Source organism: Centruroides sculpturatus, unplaced genomic scaffold, assembly GCF_000671375.1.
Source record: "Centruroides sculpturatus isolate CEXI.00-Female unplaced genomic scaffold, Cexi_2.0 scaffold65, whole genome shotgun sequence".
In the NCBI taxonomy this organism is placed as follows: Eukaryota; Metazoa; Arthropoda; class Arachnida; order Scorpiones; family Buthidae; genus Centruroides; species Centruroides sculpturatus.
In genome coordinates this window covers 383916-402766 of record NW_019384327.1, presented here as the reverse complement: position 1 = coordinate 402766, position 18851 = coordinate 383916, and the positions used below count along the sequence as shown (strand labels likewise).

Here is an 18851-nt window from a genome sequence, read left to right as displayed (position 1 = left end):
AATTTTCTAATTTTTAACGATACAATAGCGACGATTATTATTTTAAAAAATTTTTGTTAGGCTTAACATAGATTTGAAAATTCAACGCGAAGTAGGTTAATAGCGATATACTAATATACTAATTACATGGGATATAATAATATACTACACTAATAATGGATTTTTTCATACTTTTCGGTTATCCGACTTTTCAATTATCCGACCAACCCCAGTCCCCAATTGGGTCGGATAATCGAGACTCTACTGTAATGGATTTTTTCATACTTTTCGGTTATCCGACTTTTCAATTATCCGACCAACCCCAGTCCCCAATTGAGTCAGATAATCGAGGCTCTACTGTATTTCTCAACAAATTCACCCAGTTTATTCAGTCGTGTATAATGTGTAACATGCTTATCCATCCTGTTATCAAAAAGTACCCCTCTCTTTTGCTGCTGCTACCCAGTGATGTCAACTTTCACTATTCTTCATCAGTAAAAAATGGCAGATATGCAAATGTTTTTAAAAATTTGAGAAAACATGAAAGTCAGTCAGAAAGGTCAGATAAAGACTATATGGGAGATGTAAAGAACCTCTCATTGAAATATCTGCAGCAGATCCACAGTTCAGTGTGGTATTCAAGACTGGCATTATGGGAGGAGTGGGACATGATACTACCCCTGCACTCAAGCATAATTTTAACTATTCAATGTTGCCAAATTGGATCTTTACTAACTACCTACATTGGAGTTGTGCTTGATAGTGCCTTGGTTTTTAAACTATGGGTCTTGTAAAATTATTTTTTGATCACCCTATATACTATTATTTTTATCATGTATCTACTCTAGATTAGATTCCCTGAATTTAAAAATATTATGATTATTAATGCTTATGTTTATGTAATTCTATTACATCTAGAAAAACACTCTGCAATATTTGAATGGTATGAGGTAATACAGGGCATTTCATAATGTTTCTTGGAGTTACAAAAAGTCACTGCAAACAGAAATACTGAACTTACCTCAACAAAACCAGCATTGGATCAGACAGGAACTCAAACAGTTGTTTTAATATTTACAAATGTTAATCTGTGTATTACAGGTGGTTGGCATACATTGATATGATAATCCAGTTTTTGCCACACCTTTTGCAATACAGGCCTGTCAATAGTAGACACTGCTATGAAAATGCACTCTTTTAGCTCAACAATATCATGTGGCAATAGTGGGATGAACATTTTATTTTTTACATAACCCCACAAAAAGAAATCACATGGTATGAGGTTTGGTGCTTTTGGACGACAGCATCAGTTGTTGATTACAGTAGAGCATCGATTATCCGAATATTGATCAACCAAAAGCTTTCCAGTCGGCAAATTTAAACTTTCCTCTAGTGCTGTGGTGCTGCAATCTTTGGCTATGTCTTGAGCTACTCCAATATTATTTTTGTTGGCGTGCATGTTTTAGCTGGCAGCACTGGTGAGACCATGAGAGGGTTCTTAAGGACATGCCAGGATCTGAATGAATTTCAACATGCAATAGGTTAATATATTTTTTCGTACATAATCGGTTATCCAAATAATCGATTTTTCAAACAACCCCAGTGCCTCCAACTGATTTGGATAATTGATGCTCTACTGTATTTTCAGATGCACATATTATTTAATGTAATGTCATAGCTGATTTTTCACAAACAGATTATTTGGGTTCTGTTTCATCTACTGCTGCTCTTTTTCACATGAATTCAATGTCTCTCCTGCAGTGCTTCCAGAAGCTTCGAAGATCATTTTGAAATGGCCTCTATATTAATCTAAAATCTGATAGCAAATGTTCATATCTTTTTTATAAGATAATTAATAAAACATTTTTTTTAAATTTAGGCTCGGCATTTTTCTGGAAACATGAGAACTTGCCTGCAATTTATGTTATGTTGTTGTCTAAGCTTAACACTTCTACAATTACTTTCTATGTTACTATTCTTGCCATCACCTCTACCACCTGCTCATATATTATGGTTTATATGTCTCGAAATCCCTCTGCTAAGTCTTTCCTTTCTTGGAAATCCAGTAGATTGCCAAGTTATGACTATTGCGACAGGAAAAAATTTGGAAGTTGTGAGCAAAGAAGTAAATATTATTTTATTTTTTAATTAAAATAGTTTTATGCATATTATTTAAAAAAAAGTATTTTTAAATGTAACTTGAAAATATTTAGATTGTAATAATTATATAGTATAAAAGTAGTCATGTCAAATTTGTGGTTCTCAGCCAACATTTGTGTGGCTCACTTCAGCTTTCGTTTTGCCAATAACATTGATTAGTATAAGTATTAAAATATATTTTGTATATTTTGGAACCACACAAACCTACAGAAGAAAAGGTAGAGGTGCAAAATATTAAAAATGAAGAATACATAGAGAGGGTACCAATAACGTATAACCCGTATCTAAAGGCATTGTACAAAAAAATTGCAAAAGTAAGGAAATTAAGATTGTATACAAAAGAAACCTGTTCATATACAGTTTATTAAGGAACGGGAAGGACAATTTTAACCCAAACAGACTTCCAGGAATATACAGTATTCCATTAAAAGATAACAGATGGGATAGGCCTTTAGTGTATATCGGATCCACCAAACATTCATTAGCCACAAGAATAAAAGAGCATAAATCCGACATCACACGTAAATGTACGACAGCCCTATCTACGTATTCACCAAACCCGGGCATCACACCTATCTTCGATGAAGCGCATGTTATCCGCACCACCCAACATCGAGGGCAACTAAGAACTTTGGAAGCAATGGAAATCTTTAAAGCCGACCACAAATCCACATGCATTAATTTCAAAGAAGAAACGAATCTCTCTACAGTATGGCAATTCTTACTAGACGATAAATCTTACTATATTTTTAAGATAAATTTAAATAAAGTATTGTGCACATAACAAATCCCCATTGGTAGAAAAAATATATTTGAAATAGCTCGTGGACTCCTTCCACTTTCGGAATTTTTTCAGAAAAAGGGTATGTTTCAAATTTTTAAAAACATTTGAATTAAAGATTCCAGTTATAAAGGAAGGTATACAAATAAGCCTGAAGAAGAGCCTAGGAGGGGCATCAAAAATGTTCGGCGATTTTTTTGAAGAATTTCATGCCGGTTATTGGTTATTTGTAGGTTGTTTGTATTTTGAGTATATACAACCCGGTGTGGTGAGAAAGTTCATTAAATGTATTTTTGACAACCAAAGGTTTGATACTTTTTGAACATCCCTCGTATACATTTTGAGACCGCTTGAAACCAAAAAACATGAGAAAAATTCCATGGATGTGTTTGTTGACATCTATTTTATTAAATATCTCAGGATGATGAAGAAATGAAATTTGGCATGGTAACTTGTTTATAAAGGACATTGATGCTATTAATTTTTGGTTGGTTAAAGATCAAAGGATGGGAAGATAGGGGTTTGTATGTCATATCTCGAGGAGAGTTGGACTTAATGAAGATTGTACTCATTATTAACATTTACAATTTTTTTATAAAACTCATTTCTACCTTTAAGTGATGCTTTATTCAAAGTTGAATACTAGATAAAAAGAGAACTATTACAGAAGAACAACATGTTTTTCAAGAGATATAGAAACTCTTAATTTCCTCTGTAAAGTAAGAGATAAAATTATCTGGTTAATATGCAGCCCTAATATTAATGTTCATAAGAAATACAATCTCAAGAGACACCAAAATTTATAGATGGGAATAGACAAATTCACTGGAAAATTAAGAGATTTATTATCTTGTGACATATCATTATCATAGAACACTGTTGTAGAGATAATAAACAAAATGGCAGATAATTTGTCAGAACAATTAAAAGATAGTGTCCAATTTTCAGTTTATTTTTTCAGTGCAGTTGATGAAAGTATAAACATTAGTGAAATGACCCAACTGACAGTTTTCCTTTGTGACAATCTAATGTCAATAAAACCTTTCTAGTATCATAAAATGTAATGTGGAATTATTAAGTTGAATAAAATGTAGTCTATATAATGCAAACTTTTTGATTCCTTTTATTTGCATCAAAACAAAGGAATATAAGCTAAAACAGATTTTATTCATTCTACTATGAACAGAAACTTTAGAAAATTGGCAAAATTTTTAAAACTTCTCTTTGAAACAGAAATTGAGAAAAACTTGGGCAAGTTTTAAAATTGAATAGATTTATTGCAATTAAAATATTGCAACAAAGCTATTTTGAATTTTTATTTTATTTTATTTTTCTTTATGCATATAGCCTATATATATATACGTCATTCGTAATTTTTTTGTATTTAAATTTATGTTCTATTTTATTTATATTCGAATATTTCAGCCTGATAATGGCCAACAGATTTGGCTGAAAACGTTTGCTTTTTCATTAAATTTTCTCNGTAAGGAACCAAGTCCGAGCATTATTTTTATTTACTTTTATTTTGCTTTTTATTATATTTTTGTTTGGGGCTTATGTTTTGTTAGGATGAAGGTTTCCTCACCATTCACCTTAGAAACTTAAAAATAGAAGAGAAACCAACTCACCAACGAGAGAAAAGTGCCATAGAAAAAACTCGCGCACACTTACGCTCCCGAGTGGAAAAAGTAAGTCTGCACCGAGAAAAGAGGGGAGACCCCACAAGCACAACTTAGGGACTCGCTAAACCTTAAAGAATAAAAAACATCCCCAAAATTGTCAAAAAGAATAATGTAAAAGGTTAGCGAGTATTGTTGGAAAAATAGGCTGCCAGACAAATAGAATGTTTATTGTTAGCAAATAAGTATATAAATGAGGGGAGTGATCGCATTCAGAATTGTGATGTCACCTCACAGTATAAAGACTGAACCTCATGTGAAGATGGACGAGGTGAGCTTCTGATAGCAATGAGCTTGGTGATCTTCGTAGCAGTGAACGAGAGAGGTGTCCAATAGGATCAAATAGTTCCAAGGCAATTTTGAACGATGAATAGAGAAAGTCTTGAGAGTTGAGGAAATAGGTTCCTAGTATATTGAGGTGACGATTAGGATCTTTAATTCATAAGAATTATTGTACATAAATTAAGTCTTTGATTTTGTCGAATTCCAAAGGGGAATAGAATTAAGTTAGAAAATAGATTGATTTGAGTTTTGTCGGGTTGATTCTTATTGACTTTCATTGAATAAATTGTTATTTGATTTTACTAAATATTGTATATAGTTATTATTAGAATTATTTATTAAATATTTGATTTGTTATTGACAAACTTGGTCATTATTTAATTCGGTGCACGCTTAAAGTCCAGGCCTGGCACACTAACACGAATCCACGTAAAGTACCCGTTAAGGAATGGCTAAGTAAAAAATAAATTTAAATAACTCACGCCAATATTTGTCTAGCTTCTGAGTACAAATTCCAAACTTACGCAGATGTATCTGCAACGATCGGGACAGGCTAACCACTTTAGAAAAGTCAGGGGTTTATACGATACACCTAGAAAATCCGGCAACGGGCGATGTTACAAGATATATAGGAGCAACAACAAGAATGCTCGCCTCCCGCCTTGCTGAGCATCAGGAAGATATAGCTAAAGGAAGATACTCTACAGAACTCGCTAAAAAAGTTCTCGAGCAAGAATACAACCCGTTATGGCCCAGAACGGCAATAATTAAATGCTGCAACAATCAAAGACTTGTGTTCATCTGGGAAGCGCTTCTCACGGCCACTTCAGAAGCATGCAATGTTCCCACCCTCGATCTACCCGGGGTGTGGATTGCCTTGTATCAGCGCCTAAAAAACGAAATGCGCCCAACATCGTATCGCCAAACACGGTAGCATCTCCACGCATGCGCCGCTAACATCGTAAAATATAAAGATTCGAAATATCAAAAATTATTCGCACGTTCGTAACGAAATTTTCGGACGCTTGTTTGAATTTAAATATTATGTTCTTTTGGAACATCCTGCACGTTCGTTTTCTTAAAAACTTGTTATTTTCGCCTGATGACGACGGTTATACACACGTCGAAAGTACTTGTGTGAATACTAAAGAAGTTTATTAATGCCGTACTCAGTGAATTTGTACTCAGAAGCTAAGGAATGGCTATTTCCGGCACACAGTCATGTCGATAATCGTTGGAAAAGTCAGAAAAATAATATAGTACTTTACAAGCTGAAAACTTTGCTAATTAATTATTATAAATAGAACATAAAAAATATAAATAATGAACCATTTTGAAACAGAATATTTTCACAAAGCAATTAAATAAATGATTTATTAATTGATTTAATAGGATGGAATCATCTATGAAAGCCATATTGATTAGAAATTATACTATTGAATTATATATCTTGTGAAATTTGATGACATGTTAATTTAAATTTTAAATTTATAAAATATATGTAATTGGTTGGTTGATTATATATATTATGCATATAATTATTATTTTTATATTAAATGAACAAAATATTGTATTGTATTAAGCATAATATATATTATCTAATTTCAGACAATCCTCGTCTTCATTGGATGCTACTGTGCAAAATTTTGCCCTTCTGTAGTCGTATCTATTTCTTGTTTTGCGTGTATGGTAGCACGTTTCTGTAATCAGTCTAATAATTATGCTCAGGCACCTTGTTGGATATTTCAATATTCAAAGTCTGTATTTCTGATTAATGGAATATAGATTATTTATAATTTAGTTTTTCAATTACATAATATGTTTTATTGCTATTTCAGTGATAAATCAGAAGTAACAAATAACTGGCCGTCTAGTCTAACTATATCTCAGAACATTGTTGCATTATTTTTAATATTATATTTTGGTAAGAAAAATATTTTTTTGTTTTAAAACTTATTAATTAATGTAAATTAATTAAATGGTCATATTAAATCTTTGATTAATGTATAGTAAAATCCCAATTATCTGAGGTAATATGGATTGTGATACCTTGGATAACCAAAAACTCGGATAAAAAGGATGGCCGCGGATAACCATTTCAATTAAAAGTTACAAATATTAAAGATTTATATGATAGCAGTTTTAAGCCACTTTTTTATACTTCATTGAATTTAATCATTTTTAAGAACAATAATTTTTACATAATTTATTTTGCAGCTAATACATAGAATAGTTTTCAAAACCATTGCAACTTAAATGGTTTTATAAATACAGCCTGACATAAAATATCTATTTTGATGTTATTCAAAATAGAAAAGAGAGTCAATTTCTTATACAGTAATACCCCAAACTTACGCGATAGGTGGGACCGAGCAATAACCGCGTAAATCAGGATATAATTTCACAATTTGTGTAAAATCCAAGTTGCTAATAAATGTTCTCGTTAATCTTATCTCGTCTTTTGATTCGTTCACAGTTACAAGAAATCACCACATAGAGTCTCTCAAGTCTCCATAGATATAAGAAACACAGAAATAAATAACAACAAAATAAATTGTAGCTATATGTCGATTCCATGCGACATGTAAGCTGAACAATAGTGTGGGGGGAGTGAGTAATCAAGAGTTGCGTGGCGCTCAAACAAAAGATGAATTGACAAGATTTGAAAATTGCATAACTCTGGGTTCACATAAGTCGGGGTAGCGTAAGTCGAGGTATTACTGTACATACATTCTTTAATCTTAATTTTATTAATAAATGACAATAATATAATTATAAGAAAAAAGTTGTTTAAAAAATTTTTAGTACTTAACAGATGCATCTATTCCTAATTCTTGGAGAATATTTCAGTATTACAAGTATTTCTACAGAAGGTAGTATTTCACAAGCCATAGTTTAAGAAACATTGCATTAGCACTATTCCATCAATAAAGTATACACTGGAATTTATGTTATGGTTTCTTGGTGTATTTTGTTTCATTTAATTTTACTGTATTTGCCATTTTAATTGTAGAAATATTGTTTGTTTTAATTACAGTTTAAAATCACTTAATAATTAAAACAGCCTCCATAAGAATATCACTCTTCCATGTTCATTTATTAATTTTATGATTATTATTATTATTATTACTGGTATTAATACTAATGTAAAAATTTATTTTTTTAGAAATGATATCCATGGGGTTTGTCCAACGTTCTTATCTTATATGGAAGAGAAGTCCTTTAACAAACAAATGCTGGTTAATAGTTATACCTATAATGTAAATATTATTTTTATATAATTCAAATTTAGTTAGATATATAAGTAATTTATTTGCAATTCAGTTTTTCAATATGAATTTTAGTCCATTGTTTAACATAAAAATTATGTAAATGATATATTTTTCAATTATTCCTTGTTGTTAAGATCTGTCAAAAATTTAGGCATTGAAATATTCTAATTTTCTAATAAAATATAATTTCATTAGAATATTTCATTTTCGAAAATATTAAAAATATCAATAAAATTATTTTTATAACAGGTATAATAATAAATGACAGTAACAAGTTTTTTAACTTCATTATTTTATTCCTCACTTTAGTAAGTTGTTTATGAAACAAAAATATAAATAATATATAATTAATAGTACAGTATTTAAAATACTTTTCTTTATCTTTATTTTGAAATTAATGTGCCTCAAATTTATTTTTCTAGTTTATTACTGCAAATAGTTTTCAGTTTGATAGATGTATCTCTTAATTCAGAAAATCTAGAAACATGCATTACAATTCTTAAAGATGTGCCTTGTTATGTGTGGATTATTGGATTTTTATGGCCTCTATTATTAATACCAATAAATATCTTAGTTAAGCGTCATGAAATCAAGTAAGTTTGTTTAACATGTTGTAGAGTCTTGCTTAAAAAAATTACAAATAACTAATACTGAAATGAAAATTGAAAATGGGAATTTGAATGTAAACTAAATTGATAATGCTAAGTGGTACAATCAGGGGAGAGACAAGGGGCAAGTGCTGCCCCTAAAGAGAATTTCAAAAATCAAGAAATTGTCAAATTTTAAAAATGAAAAGAAAACAGCACATGCTTGCTTACTGTTTTATAATATTATAAATGAATATATAGGTAATATTCTTTAGTAAAAGAAATATAAAACAGTAAGTTTTATATTATATATCTGTTGAGTGCAAAAATAAAGCAATTCAACAGAATTTTCAATCTGTTTACTCAAGCTCTGTGACTTGAAGCTGGTACCATTATGCTTCTCTCATCATAAGCTTTAATTAGGTGTATAGTTTGTGTTCCTCTAGGGTTACTGGAAATTGCCTCAAACTTAATATTGTCCTTTAAAAGTGAACTGAGATGATTGAAAATTATTGTTTCATTTAAATTTAGACATTTTTTATTTTTGAATATCATAGAAAATTCAGCAAATGACTTTGTTAACTTTTAAACTTAATAATTACACATAATTTCAGTGATTTAGTAACAAAATTAAAATTTATTGCATCTATAATCTATTTAGATTGAAGAAATTTTAATTGTACAAAAAAGAAATGTATGTTCATTGATAAATTTTATTATCAAATGATATACAGTATAATTATTAAGTTTAAAAGACTGTTAAAGATTAAAGATCAATAACTCAATCAACCATATGTATATGTAGTCTGTTGAGTGTATATAATGACTCAAAAAACACAACCCCTTAATTTGCTGAGAAAATTTAATGAAAAAGCAAACGTTTTCAGCCACATCTGTTGGCCATCATCAGGCTAAGATATTCAAATATAAATAAAATAGAACAAAAATTTAAATACAAATAAAATAAAATAACGAATGACATATACATATACATGTATAAAGAAAAAAAAATAAAATAAAAATTATTATTATAAATAACAAAATATGTATATAAATATATGCATAGGATAATTAAATATTAAAATGTTATATAATAATAATACATTATATGAAATTCAATGAAATGCAAGATATGCAAAAATATGTATATGTATATGTCATTTGTTATTTTATTTGTATTTAAATTTTTGTTCTATTTTATTTATATTTGAATATCTCAGCCTGATAATGGCCAACAGATTTGGCTGAAAACGTTTGCTTTTTCATTAAATTTTCTCAGCAAATTAAGGTGTTGTGTTTTTTGATTTACATACTGCTGAGTGAGTGTACCTCAATTTTGTATATAATGACTATTTGAAAAATGTGGTGATTGTAAACTAAATCAAAATATATAATTGCTTTCTCAACTTCATATTAGAAACTTTTTTTATTGTATGTTTTATAATGATATTTATTAATTATAAATAAACTGTGTGAATATTAAACATATTTATTTATTATAAATTATACTGGTAATAGTCTAAAAATAAGTTTCCCGGATCTGCTGTTAACAGGAACTTTTATTGTGGACACTAAATATGTTATGGATAGGAAGAGACATTCTCACTTCATTTTTTTGACTTGGTCTCCATTCATATTGATACCTTTATGTATTGCTTTACAAAATTAAAGAAATTTCTATCATAGAAATCAATGCCCTGCAAAGGGATGAAGCTTCAAATAGGTTCTTCCACTTTTTCATTTTGGTAAAACATTGCCCTCCTAGTGTCTTCTTGAAAAGTGGCAAGAAGTGGAAGTCATTGGGCATGAGGTCTAGACTGTTAGGAGGATGGATGAGATGTTCCCAATTAAATGACATCTGAAATGAGAACACCTGGTCTCCTTATCAAATGGCAGTTTCCAGTTTTGTCAATGAGTTCTATTCCATTTTGCATCCCAGAACATTGAGAGAAATATTGCCTGTCAACTGGATTACTTTAAACTTATTTTTGGCTGTAGAACTTGAAGCTTTGTAAAGGCAAATTTTTCTGGGTGAAATTGTGGACTCTTTTGTCCCCATCATAATTCAGAAGAGAAACTATTTTCTTTCCCTCTCATACTATAAGAGATGTTGCAGGAAGATGCTCAATCTTGCAATTGGTGCTCAGCTGATGATGCACTCCTTGTACCAATATTTTGTAGTAATCCAGCATTTTGCAGATTATGTGGTGTGCTTGGATATGGCCAGCATCCAATTCTGTGGTGAGATCTTCTATAGTCATCTGTCTGGTAGTCTGTCCTTTACCTTGCAATGTTATTGTCTCATTGATATTGATGATTGTCCCAATTGCTGCATATTTTTTTTTGCCCATCATGGAATAACTTGCACCATCACCATCTAGACCATACATCTCCACCTATTACTTATGGTTCTCAGTGCCAGTGTGAAACCACAATGGACATTTATCCCTCCTTCATCTTTCATCTGTGTCTGCAACACGTCTGTTCACCATCTTCTTTCTCAGTGTAATATACTTTTCACATTTCAACTTCTTCTGCTCGTGCATCTTCAGCAAGACACAACCCATCTCAAGAAGGATATTGCTTATATCGGTGGTATTTTTTACCTATAAGTGAATCATCTTCAAAAATATGAATGCAGGAAACTTGTTTTTGGACTACCTCAAATACATAGCTCATTACATTTAATTATTTATCTCATAAATTTAATATAACTAATTTATTATTTATTTATGTATTTTAAGAGTAAATGTACGACAGCAGAAGAAAGCAAGATTGGAATTTGGAACCAAATTAGGAATGAATTCTCCCTTTTAAATATAAATCAAAAGCATCCAAATTTTTATTTATTGTGTCATTAATTATCATAGTAATTTTAACAAAGAAAATTTTCCTTTAAATTATATATATATTGTTTGTGTACATATGTAAATACTGTAACTTATAATTCATTCACATTTTAATACATAAATTTCTCCAGATCATTATCTTTTGATGAGGATTTTCTAATAAAATTTTTGTAATATGTTTTGAAAATATTGTAATTTAGTTAGAATTATGGAATGTATAGAATTAATTCAAATTATTTTTAGTTTCTGTAATTTACGGATTTTTATTGCTTCATTTTTATTATTTCCTCACAAACCAAGAATTTTATACATTTTACCGACGGATAAAACTACTTACATTTTAACAACGGACGCAACCGAAGTCTTCCTCTCTCATCATTTAAGTCAAATGCTGACTTTCACAAGCAAACATATTATCAATAGCTTTTAAACAAAGAAAGTTATTGTTGTTAAAATATTTTTTATATGACTCTTTTCTGTAAAGTATTTAGTTTGTCAAATGAAATAAAAAAAAATTGATAATTTTTAATTTTATTTTTTATATAATGATAAACAATAAAAATAATACATTATTTTATCTATACTAATATTATAAAGAGGTAATGTTTGTATGTATGTATGTATGTTAGTTTGTATGCAGCAGGTAATCTCCGAAACTACTCATCCGATTTCAAAAATTTTTTTACCAATATTTAGAATGGAACTTCAGGGTGGACATAGGCTGTATATTATTCCGTTAAACATGGGGGATGGACAGTTCTTTATGGTAAGCCTTCCCCGTAAGGCTTACCATAAAGAACTCTGCTTCTATTTATACTATTTTAGATGTGGTTTTTGCATTTTTGATTGCATTTTAATAGGGTACGTCAACAGAATGTACACTAAAAAGGGATTTTTCGACATTCCCCCCACGGGGGAGAGAGACAGGATTAAGGCTTACTGTGAAAAAATTCGCTTCTATTATACTATTTTAGATGCAGTTTTTTGTGTTTTTGATTGCATTTTAATAGGGTACGTCAAGAGAATGTACACTAAGAAAAAATTTTTCCCCACGGGGGAAGTGTTATACATTTATAATAGATACATTGAGCCACAACAAGGCGTGGCGGGGTCTGCTAGTCCTAAAATATATTTATTTAGTATTCTTAGTTGTGTTATTTAATATTTAGGTACTAAAAACTTTTCAAAATAAATTTTTTGATATATGCAATTTTTGAAATAATTTGTTTGAATGCAACTAATTTGATGCTGTCTTTGAATATATTTGTACCTTCTTGCATAAATGAAATGTCTTGCTGTAGAACGATGGTTCTCAAAATATGGGTCACTGGTGACCCACAGACTGACCATCATATTTCTAAAATGCAATTGTGTCTTATTTAGCCAAAAAAAAATTTATGCACCATGTTAAGTTACTGGGTAGATAAAACACTTCAGTGTGCATCTAAGGTGATTTTTACAGAATTAAGAGATAAGTGGACTGAAGCCTAGATGGTCCACTATTCATCTACAACTCAGTTCAAGAGGTCCACAGATTTTGAGAACCTCTGTTATAAAACAGAGAAAATAACATATCATATTATTTTGTTTATTTTTTATTGTATAAATTTCAATTTTTCTTCAAATTATATTTTTATTTTGGTTTTGCATTCACTTTAGTTTATCATTCTTTTCTCAATCAGTATTTTTTCATTTAAATTAAAATATATTTATTATTTTCAAAGAAGTCAAGTAAAGTGTCTACAGTTTCAGCAAACATGCATTTTTTAAAAGATAAATGCTTTGGCATGTAGATTCAAACAGATTTACCAGTCCAGTATAGAGCATCAACATGGTTTATTCAAATGTTAATATTAAAAATGATAATACAAATTAAAATTTGACCTTTAAAGTCCAGCAAAGAATTCAAAGAATGAACAAATGGTTTTTTATTAATCATTTTTATTGTCCGTTACATAGGTGACTTACACATTGATTCTGTAATTGTAGAAAATAACGGCACAAATTGACACAACATAAGAAAAGTTTTAGACTCAAAAATTATTTTGAATGTAATATGTAATTGTTATGTAAAATAGCAAATTTTTGTTTGGTGGTCCAATTTTTAAATTCCATTATCCAAAAATATGGGTTCACAGTTATCCCACTTCTATAACCACAAACTATTTTCAAGTATAATTTTAACTGAATAAATATTTTCATTATAAATAATTCTTTGATACAAGAATAATTAAAAAGATCAGTCACATTTATTGATTATTGACTATTTTTAAAATATGGTAATACATAATTATGGTTATACTTTGAGCATGAAAAAAATTGATATTAAAATTGTAAAATAATGATAAATCTTATTAAAACAAAAAATGGGAATAGAGTAGGCGATGAATGAAAAAGAAGACTTTATTCCAAAATAGGAGAAGAAAATATAGAACATTTTTCTCAGTAAATAAAACTAATTGTTAGTTGATACTAGTGTAATTTACATCTGAAATCATCACATTTATTGTAAACTAATTATTTACGTAAATATCACCTTATATGTTTTCAAAATATGGAAAAAATGACATTGAATCACTCTAGAATGGAGAGAAAGTTCCAGAGTTGGATATTTTTTTAATTTATAATTCTATAAAGCAATGTTACAATCAGTCTATATTCTATAATTTAACAGCTCCTTTGCTACAGCACGTTTTGACTTTGTTGTCACTACTTTGCAAATTGACCACCAGAGTGGTTAGCAATGTCTTGGTGTTGCAAACCGCTTTTCTTCAGTGTATCAGACGATCGGCTCTTCAGGCTAGCTCAACTTCAGCCATTTTGATTATTTCAGTTTTAAGTAACCATTGTATCTAAACCTTCTTCAAATGGATTTAAAGAAGGTCGCGAGATACAATGGTTACTTAAAACTGAAATAACTGTATTCCCTTATACAGTATCTTTGAGTGACTTAATATTTTCTATGCTAAGATGGATTTCCTCACCCTTGTAAATGCCACGAGTCTAAGTAAAAGACGTCGCGGCGCTCGTTTACAACATCGCGTGACTCGGTGAACGTCGCGCTTCGACTCGCGGGAAATTTGTTGAAAAACGGCGGATACGTTTAACATCGAGGGTTACCACCAAAGGTAAATAAACAAATTAAACCGTTTAAAAGTATTTATAGGACGTTTAATAACACTAAATAATTATTTTTAATTAGCGTGGTGTCTCCTACCGTACGATCGGACTACCTCATACCTTTGTCGAGGAAAGTAGCGGCTTAAGTAAATTCGAAAGCGGCTCGGAAAATTAATGTTTTGAAAATTTACAAACGTATTACGAAGACAAATACACGTAAATTCTATAGGCATTTCGCATCGCTCGCTAAAAAATTGAATAATTAAATTTCTGGATTAAAATCGTCCGTTTCTTTACAATGTTATTCGTAAATGCTTAAATAATCATTATTTTAATAAAATACGTCGTAATTTTAACCACGAACACAAAAAAATGAAGCTCACGCCGATCGACCGTATAAAATAGCCAGATGGCGGCGCTCCGCCGTTCACAAGGACTATATATTACGAGGATAGCCAGATCCCTATTCTACAATGTTAGCCAGTAATGCCAAGTTAGTGACGTCAGCACAAGGCCTGACCTCTCTGTTTACCTAGAGCAGGGTGTGCACGTGTTTAGTTTTCGCTTTTAATATTCGTCCAATTTTGTGATTAACCAAGTGATTTATTTTAATATTTCTGTAATTGTTTTATTTGACTAAGTTTTTTATAAGGTAAGATGATTTAAATATAAGTCATTAAATATTTAAAGCTATATTTTTATGTTAGGTGAAGAACAAAATACTGAGTACCAGGTGTGCTGTGTACGGTTGCAATAAAAACCTTCTTTTTTCAAATTGGAAGCAACCTGTTTACATGGGGTTTGATCAAAAAAATGACACGAGAAATACTTTTAAAATTAATAGCAGAACTTTATTTACTATCGTATAATGTAGTAGCTCGCGTCAGTGACTGTAGTTGCAGTAACATAAGTTTATGGAAAGAATTGAATGTGAATATCAATGAAACGTTTATTATGAATCAATTATTATTATAAATGAAACGTATATTAAAGATATAAATATGTGGTTCGACATTTTTAATAGCTATGCACCAAAAGGTTCTGTTCCAAGCAAAAATGGATATGGTGTAGACTCGGAATTACAAGAAGAACATTTAAATAAAATGATAAAAATAATCTCAACAATGAGAGCGAGTGGAAAAAATGCCCTCTAAATTTTCCAGAAAGGAATGATAATCTCAATGAAATCGCTAATTGATCTTTTTCAAGATATGAAATCGACTTTTGATATAAAATACATCTGCACTTAAATCAAGATTGTCTGGAAAAAATTTTTTTTTTCAAATTAGAAGCCGGGGTCCTAATGAACATCCAAGCCCATTAAATGCTATATATAGGATTAGATTGATTATTTTAGGTAAGAATCCTGGTATTTTAGAGTCAAAAGTAAATACTACAGATCGAAGACAAGAGGAATATATTATACCCAAAGTTTTAGAGAAAGCACATGTAGAAGTATCAAGTGAAAATACAGACCAATATACTGAATGTAAAACTACTTTTTCTTCAAATAAATCTTCAGGAAACTCTACACGCAATCTAGACTTTAACACAATCTCTGAAGAAACTTCCTACGATGCTCTCGAGTATATAGCAGGATATTTTGCCTATAAATATAAAGAAAAATACCCAAACTTAATTAATTCCACTAACAAAATTAAAAATCATCACAACTATAGCATTCCGTCATGGGTGCAGCGTTTATCTTATGGAGGGCTTATTAAACCTACTGATGAATGGCTAGCAAAAACTATAGAATGGAATAAGTATTTCGAAATATATCACGGTGAATGGTATAAAAAAGGCCCCGGAGTTGTACAGAATTAGTCAGTGGAAACAGTTTTACCTTTTACTTTAATAAAAGATTTTTGTAAATTAAGAACTATAGCATTCCGTCATGGGTGCAACATTTATCTTATGGAGGGCTTATTAAACCTACTGATGAATGGCTAGCAAAAACTATAGAATGGAATAAGTATTTCGAAATATATCACGATGAATCGTATAAAAAAGGCCCCGGAGTTGTACAGAATTAGTCAGTGGAAACAGTTTTACCTTTTACTTTAATAAAAGATTTTTGTAAATTAAGAACTATAATAAGAATTAATTATAGAAATCTTAAACAAGAAAACTATAAAATATTGAAAAGAATGCCTTCTGAAAATGGTGATTGTCGAAAAAAAATTAAAAAGTTAAGTAAGATAATCACATAATAAAAAATATAGCTCATTAATTTGTTAAATAAATATTAGACAAAAGACTTGTAAATTTATTGACGTACAGTACACTTATTAAATCCGAAAATTCTACGGTAGTTTACATTTAGTAGTAATTTAATAATTAATTAAGAAATGATTTAATATTTTATCGTATTTTGTTATTTGAAAGATCCGTCGTGTTGAAGTAGAGGGCTTGCTGTGACGTCACATAGATCCAAGGTCACGCTAACAAATTTACGGGATCTGGCTATCCTTGTAGTTTAAAGTCCTTGCGCCGTTCACGTTTCGGGCCGAATACGCGCGCCTCAACCTCTCTAATTACAAATCAAATACGTTCTCCGCCACACAAACGGATTTCAGATAATTCGTGACTTAGTCCCACTCTAACATCGATTAATGTTCATTACGACGCCTAATCTTTCCGATTTTAGTTCCCCGGAAGGTGAGATTTAATCTCCGTATCTATATCAGTAAATTCTCAAAATTTAATTTTCGCTGGTAATTTAGTCAGAAACGCCTCTTCCAACGTTTGGCACATTCGTCGGAATTAGAAAATTTCGTATTCCCTGTTCTTACGAAGTTCGAAGCCAGGCCGTCCGCCGATTCTCTCTACGCCGCCCGCTTCCGGACGGCGGCCATCCATTACCTCCACCTTTAAAAAGATTTTTAAAAACAATTCTTCATTGTTTTTAAAAATCCTCGGACATTTTAGTTATTATCGGAGGTAATAATTTACATCCGATACGGAGATAATTGATGATTTAGTTTGGTAATCCCAATTTGACAAACGACAAAAATCTTTTAAATAATCATAAAGCCTATCCATAAGTCTAACGAATGCAATTATTTAACTTAATTTTAATTAATTCACTTTCGACGCGTGTCGGGTATCTTACAAGATAGAAAATTAAATAAGCCATTCGCTGGATTTCGAACATACTTTTATACGTAAATGATCGGTTCTAGAAATTCATTCATTTAGATCTATGTTTGCGTTTTAACATTCGTTTTGAAGGTTCAAACGAAACAATATTTTTTTGAATACCGGACTGCGCGTGCATTAAGTTACAAATCGTTTCAGTTTTCGGGGAATGGCTGTGCCGTGTCTTACACAAACGTAGCTGACTAAATGCGTTAGAAGCTGGTGATATCATCGATAAACTCAACAATTTTTCAAGATTTCGAAACAAATTCCCCGGCAGCATTTTTTAAATTAAATATTTCTGACCGGTAGAATCTTTAGACAGCGTGACTTTTTGACCCGTAGGGCTTGTTTACGCCATTCGGTATCTACAACTTGTAAATCGAACTTAACGTGTTTAAACATTTTAAACAATAGCTCCAAAAACTTCGTTGTTAAATTTTGCAAATTTTCGGGTTCGAGCGAAAACGGATGTGAAAAAATGACATTACCGAAATCAAATGTGGCATAGATTTCTTTTACGAGTGTACAATGAAAACTTTTACCAGATCACAGGGTAGTTTTACTCTAGATTTACCCTAAATATAAGACTACTCTAAACGGTACCCTAAGAAGTTGAAATTCCCTAGAAACGGCAGCACGGGGCCGTGTTCGGTAACGCGGAATTCTTACTAAGTCTAGTTATGTGAAGATGTTCAAACTTTTTAAAAAGAATGCTGTAAAAAATTCTTACTCCCATACCTAAAAACATGGAATTACTTTAAAAAGTTTGAGTTTTATCTCCCAGTATTTGCTAAAGTCCTACTTTCGACTCTTCCCCTAGCTACGCTGATCAATCCAAAATTAGAGAAATACGGGGTCAATGGCGGCATCTATCGACAGTAGCTGGACCAGTATCTTTGCAGATAATGTTTCAACTGATACGTCGGAGTTTTGGTGCAAAGTTTCGACTATTAAAAATGCTGTAGGAGATCGTGCATTTAGCGAAATGTCGAAGTTTG

The 18851-nt window shown here is 30.8% G+C and overlaps 1 protein-coding gene across 1 annotated transcript in view; it reads left to right on the top strand.

Annotated features, from left to right (window-relative positions):
- LOC111628145 (transmembrane protein 94-like) overlaps nucleotides 1–12095 on the top strand; it is a 114635-nt gene extending 102540 nt beyond the window's left edge. Inside the window, 6 exon segments of the mRNA XM_023371884.1 lie at nucleotides 1859–2104; nucleotides 6490–6638; nucleotides 6720–6805; nucleotides 8048–8141; nucleotides 8576–8746; nucleotides 11485–12095. Of these exon segments, the coding sequence (XP_023227652.1) occupies nucleotides 1859–2104; nucleotides 6490–6638; nucleotides 6720–6805; nucleotides 8048–8141; nucleotides 8576–8746; nucleotides 11485–11557 (819 nt within the window). The 3' untranslated portion in view covers nucleotides 11558–12095.
- Nucleotides 12096–18851: the final 6756 nt, after the last annotated feature.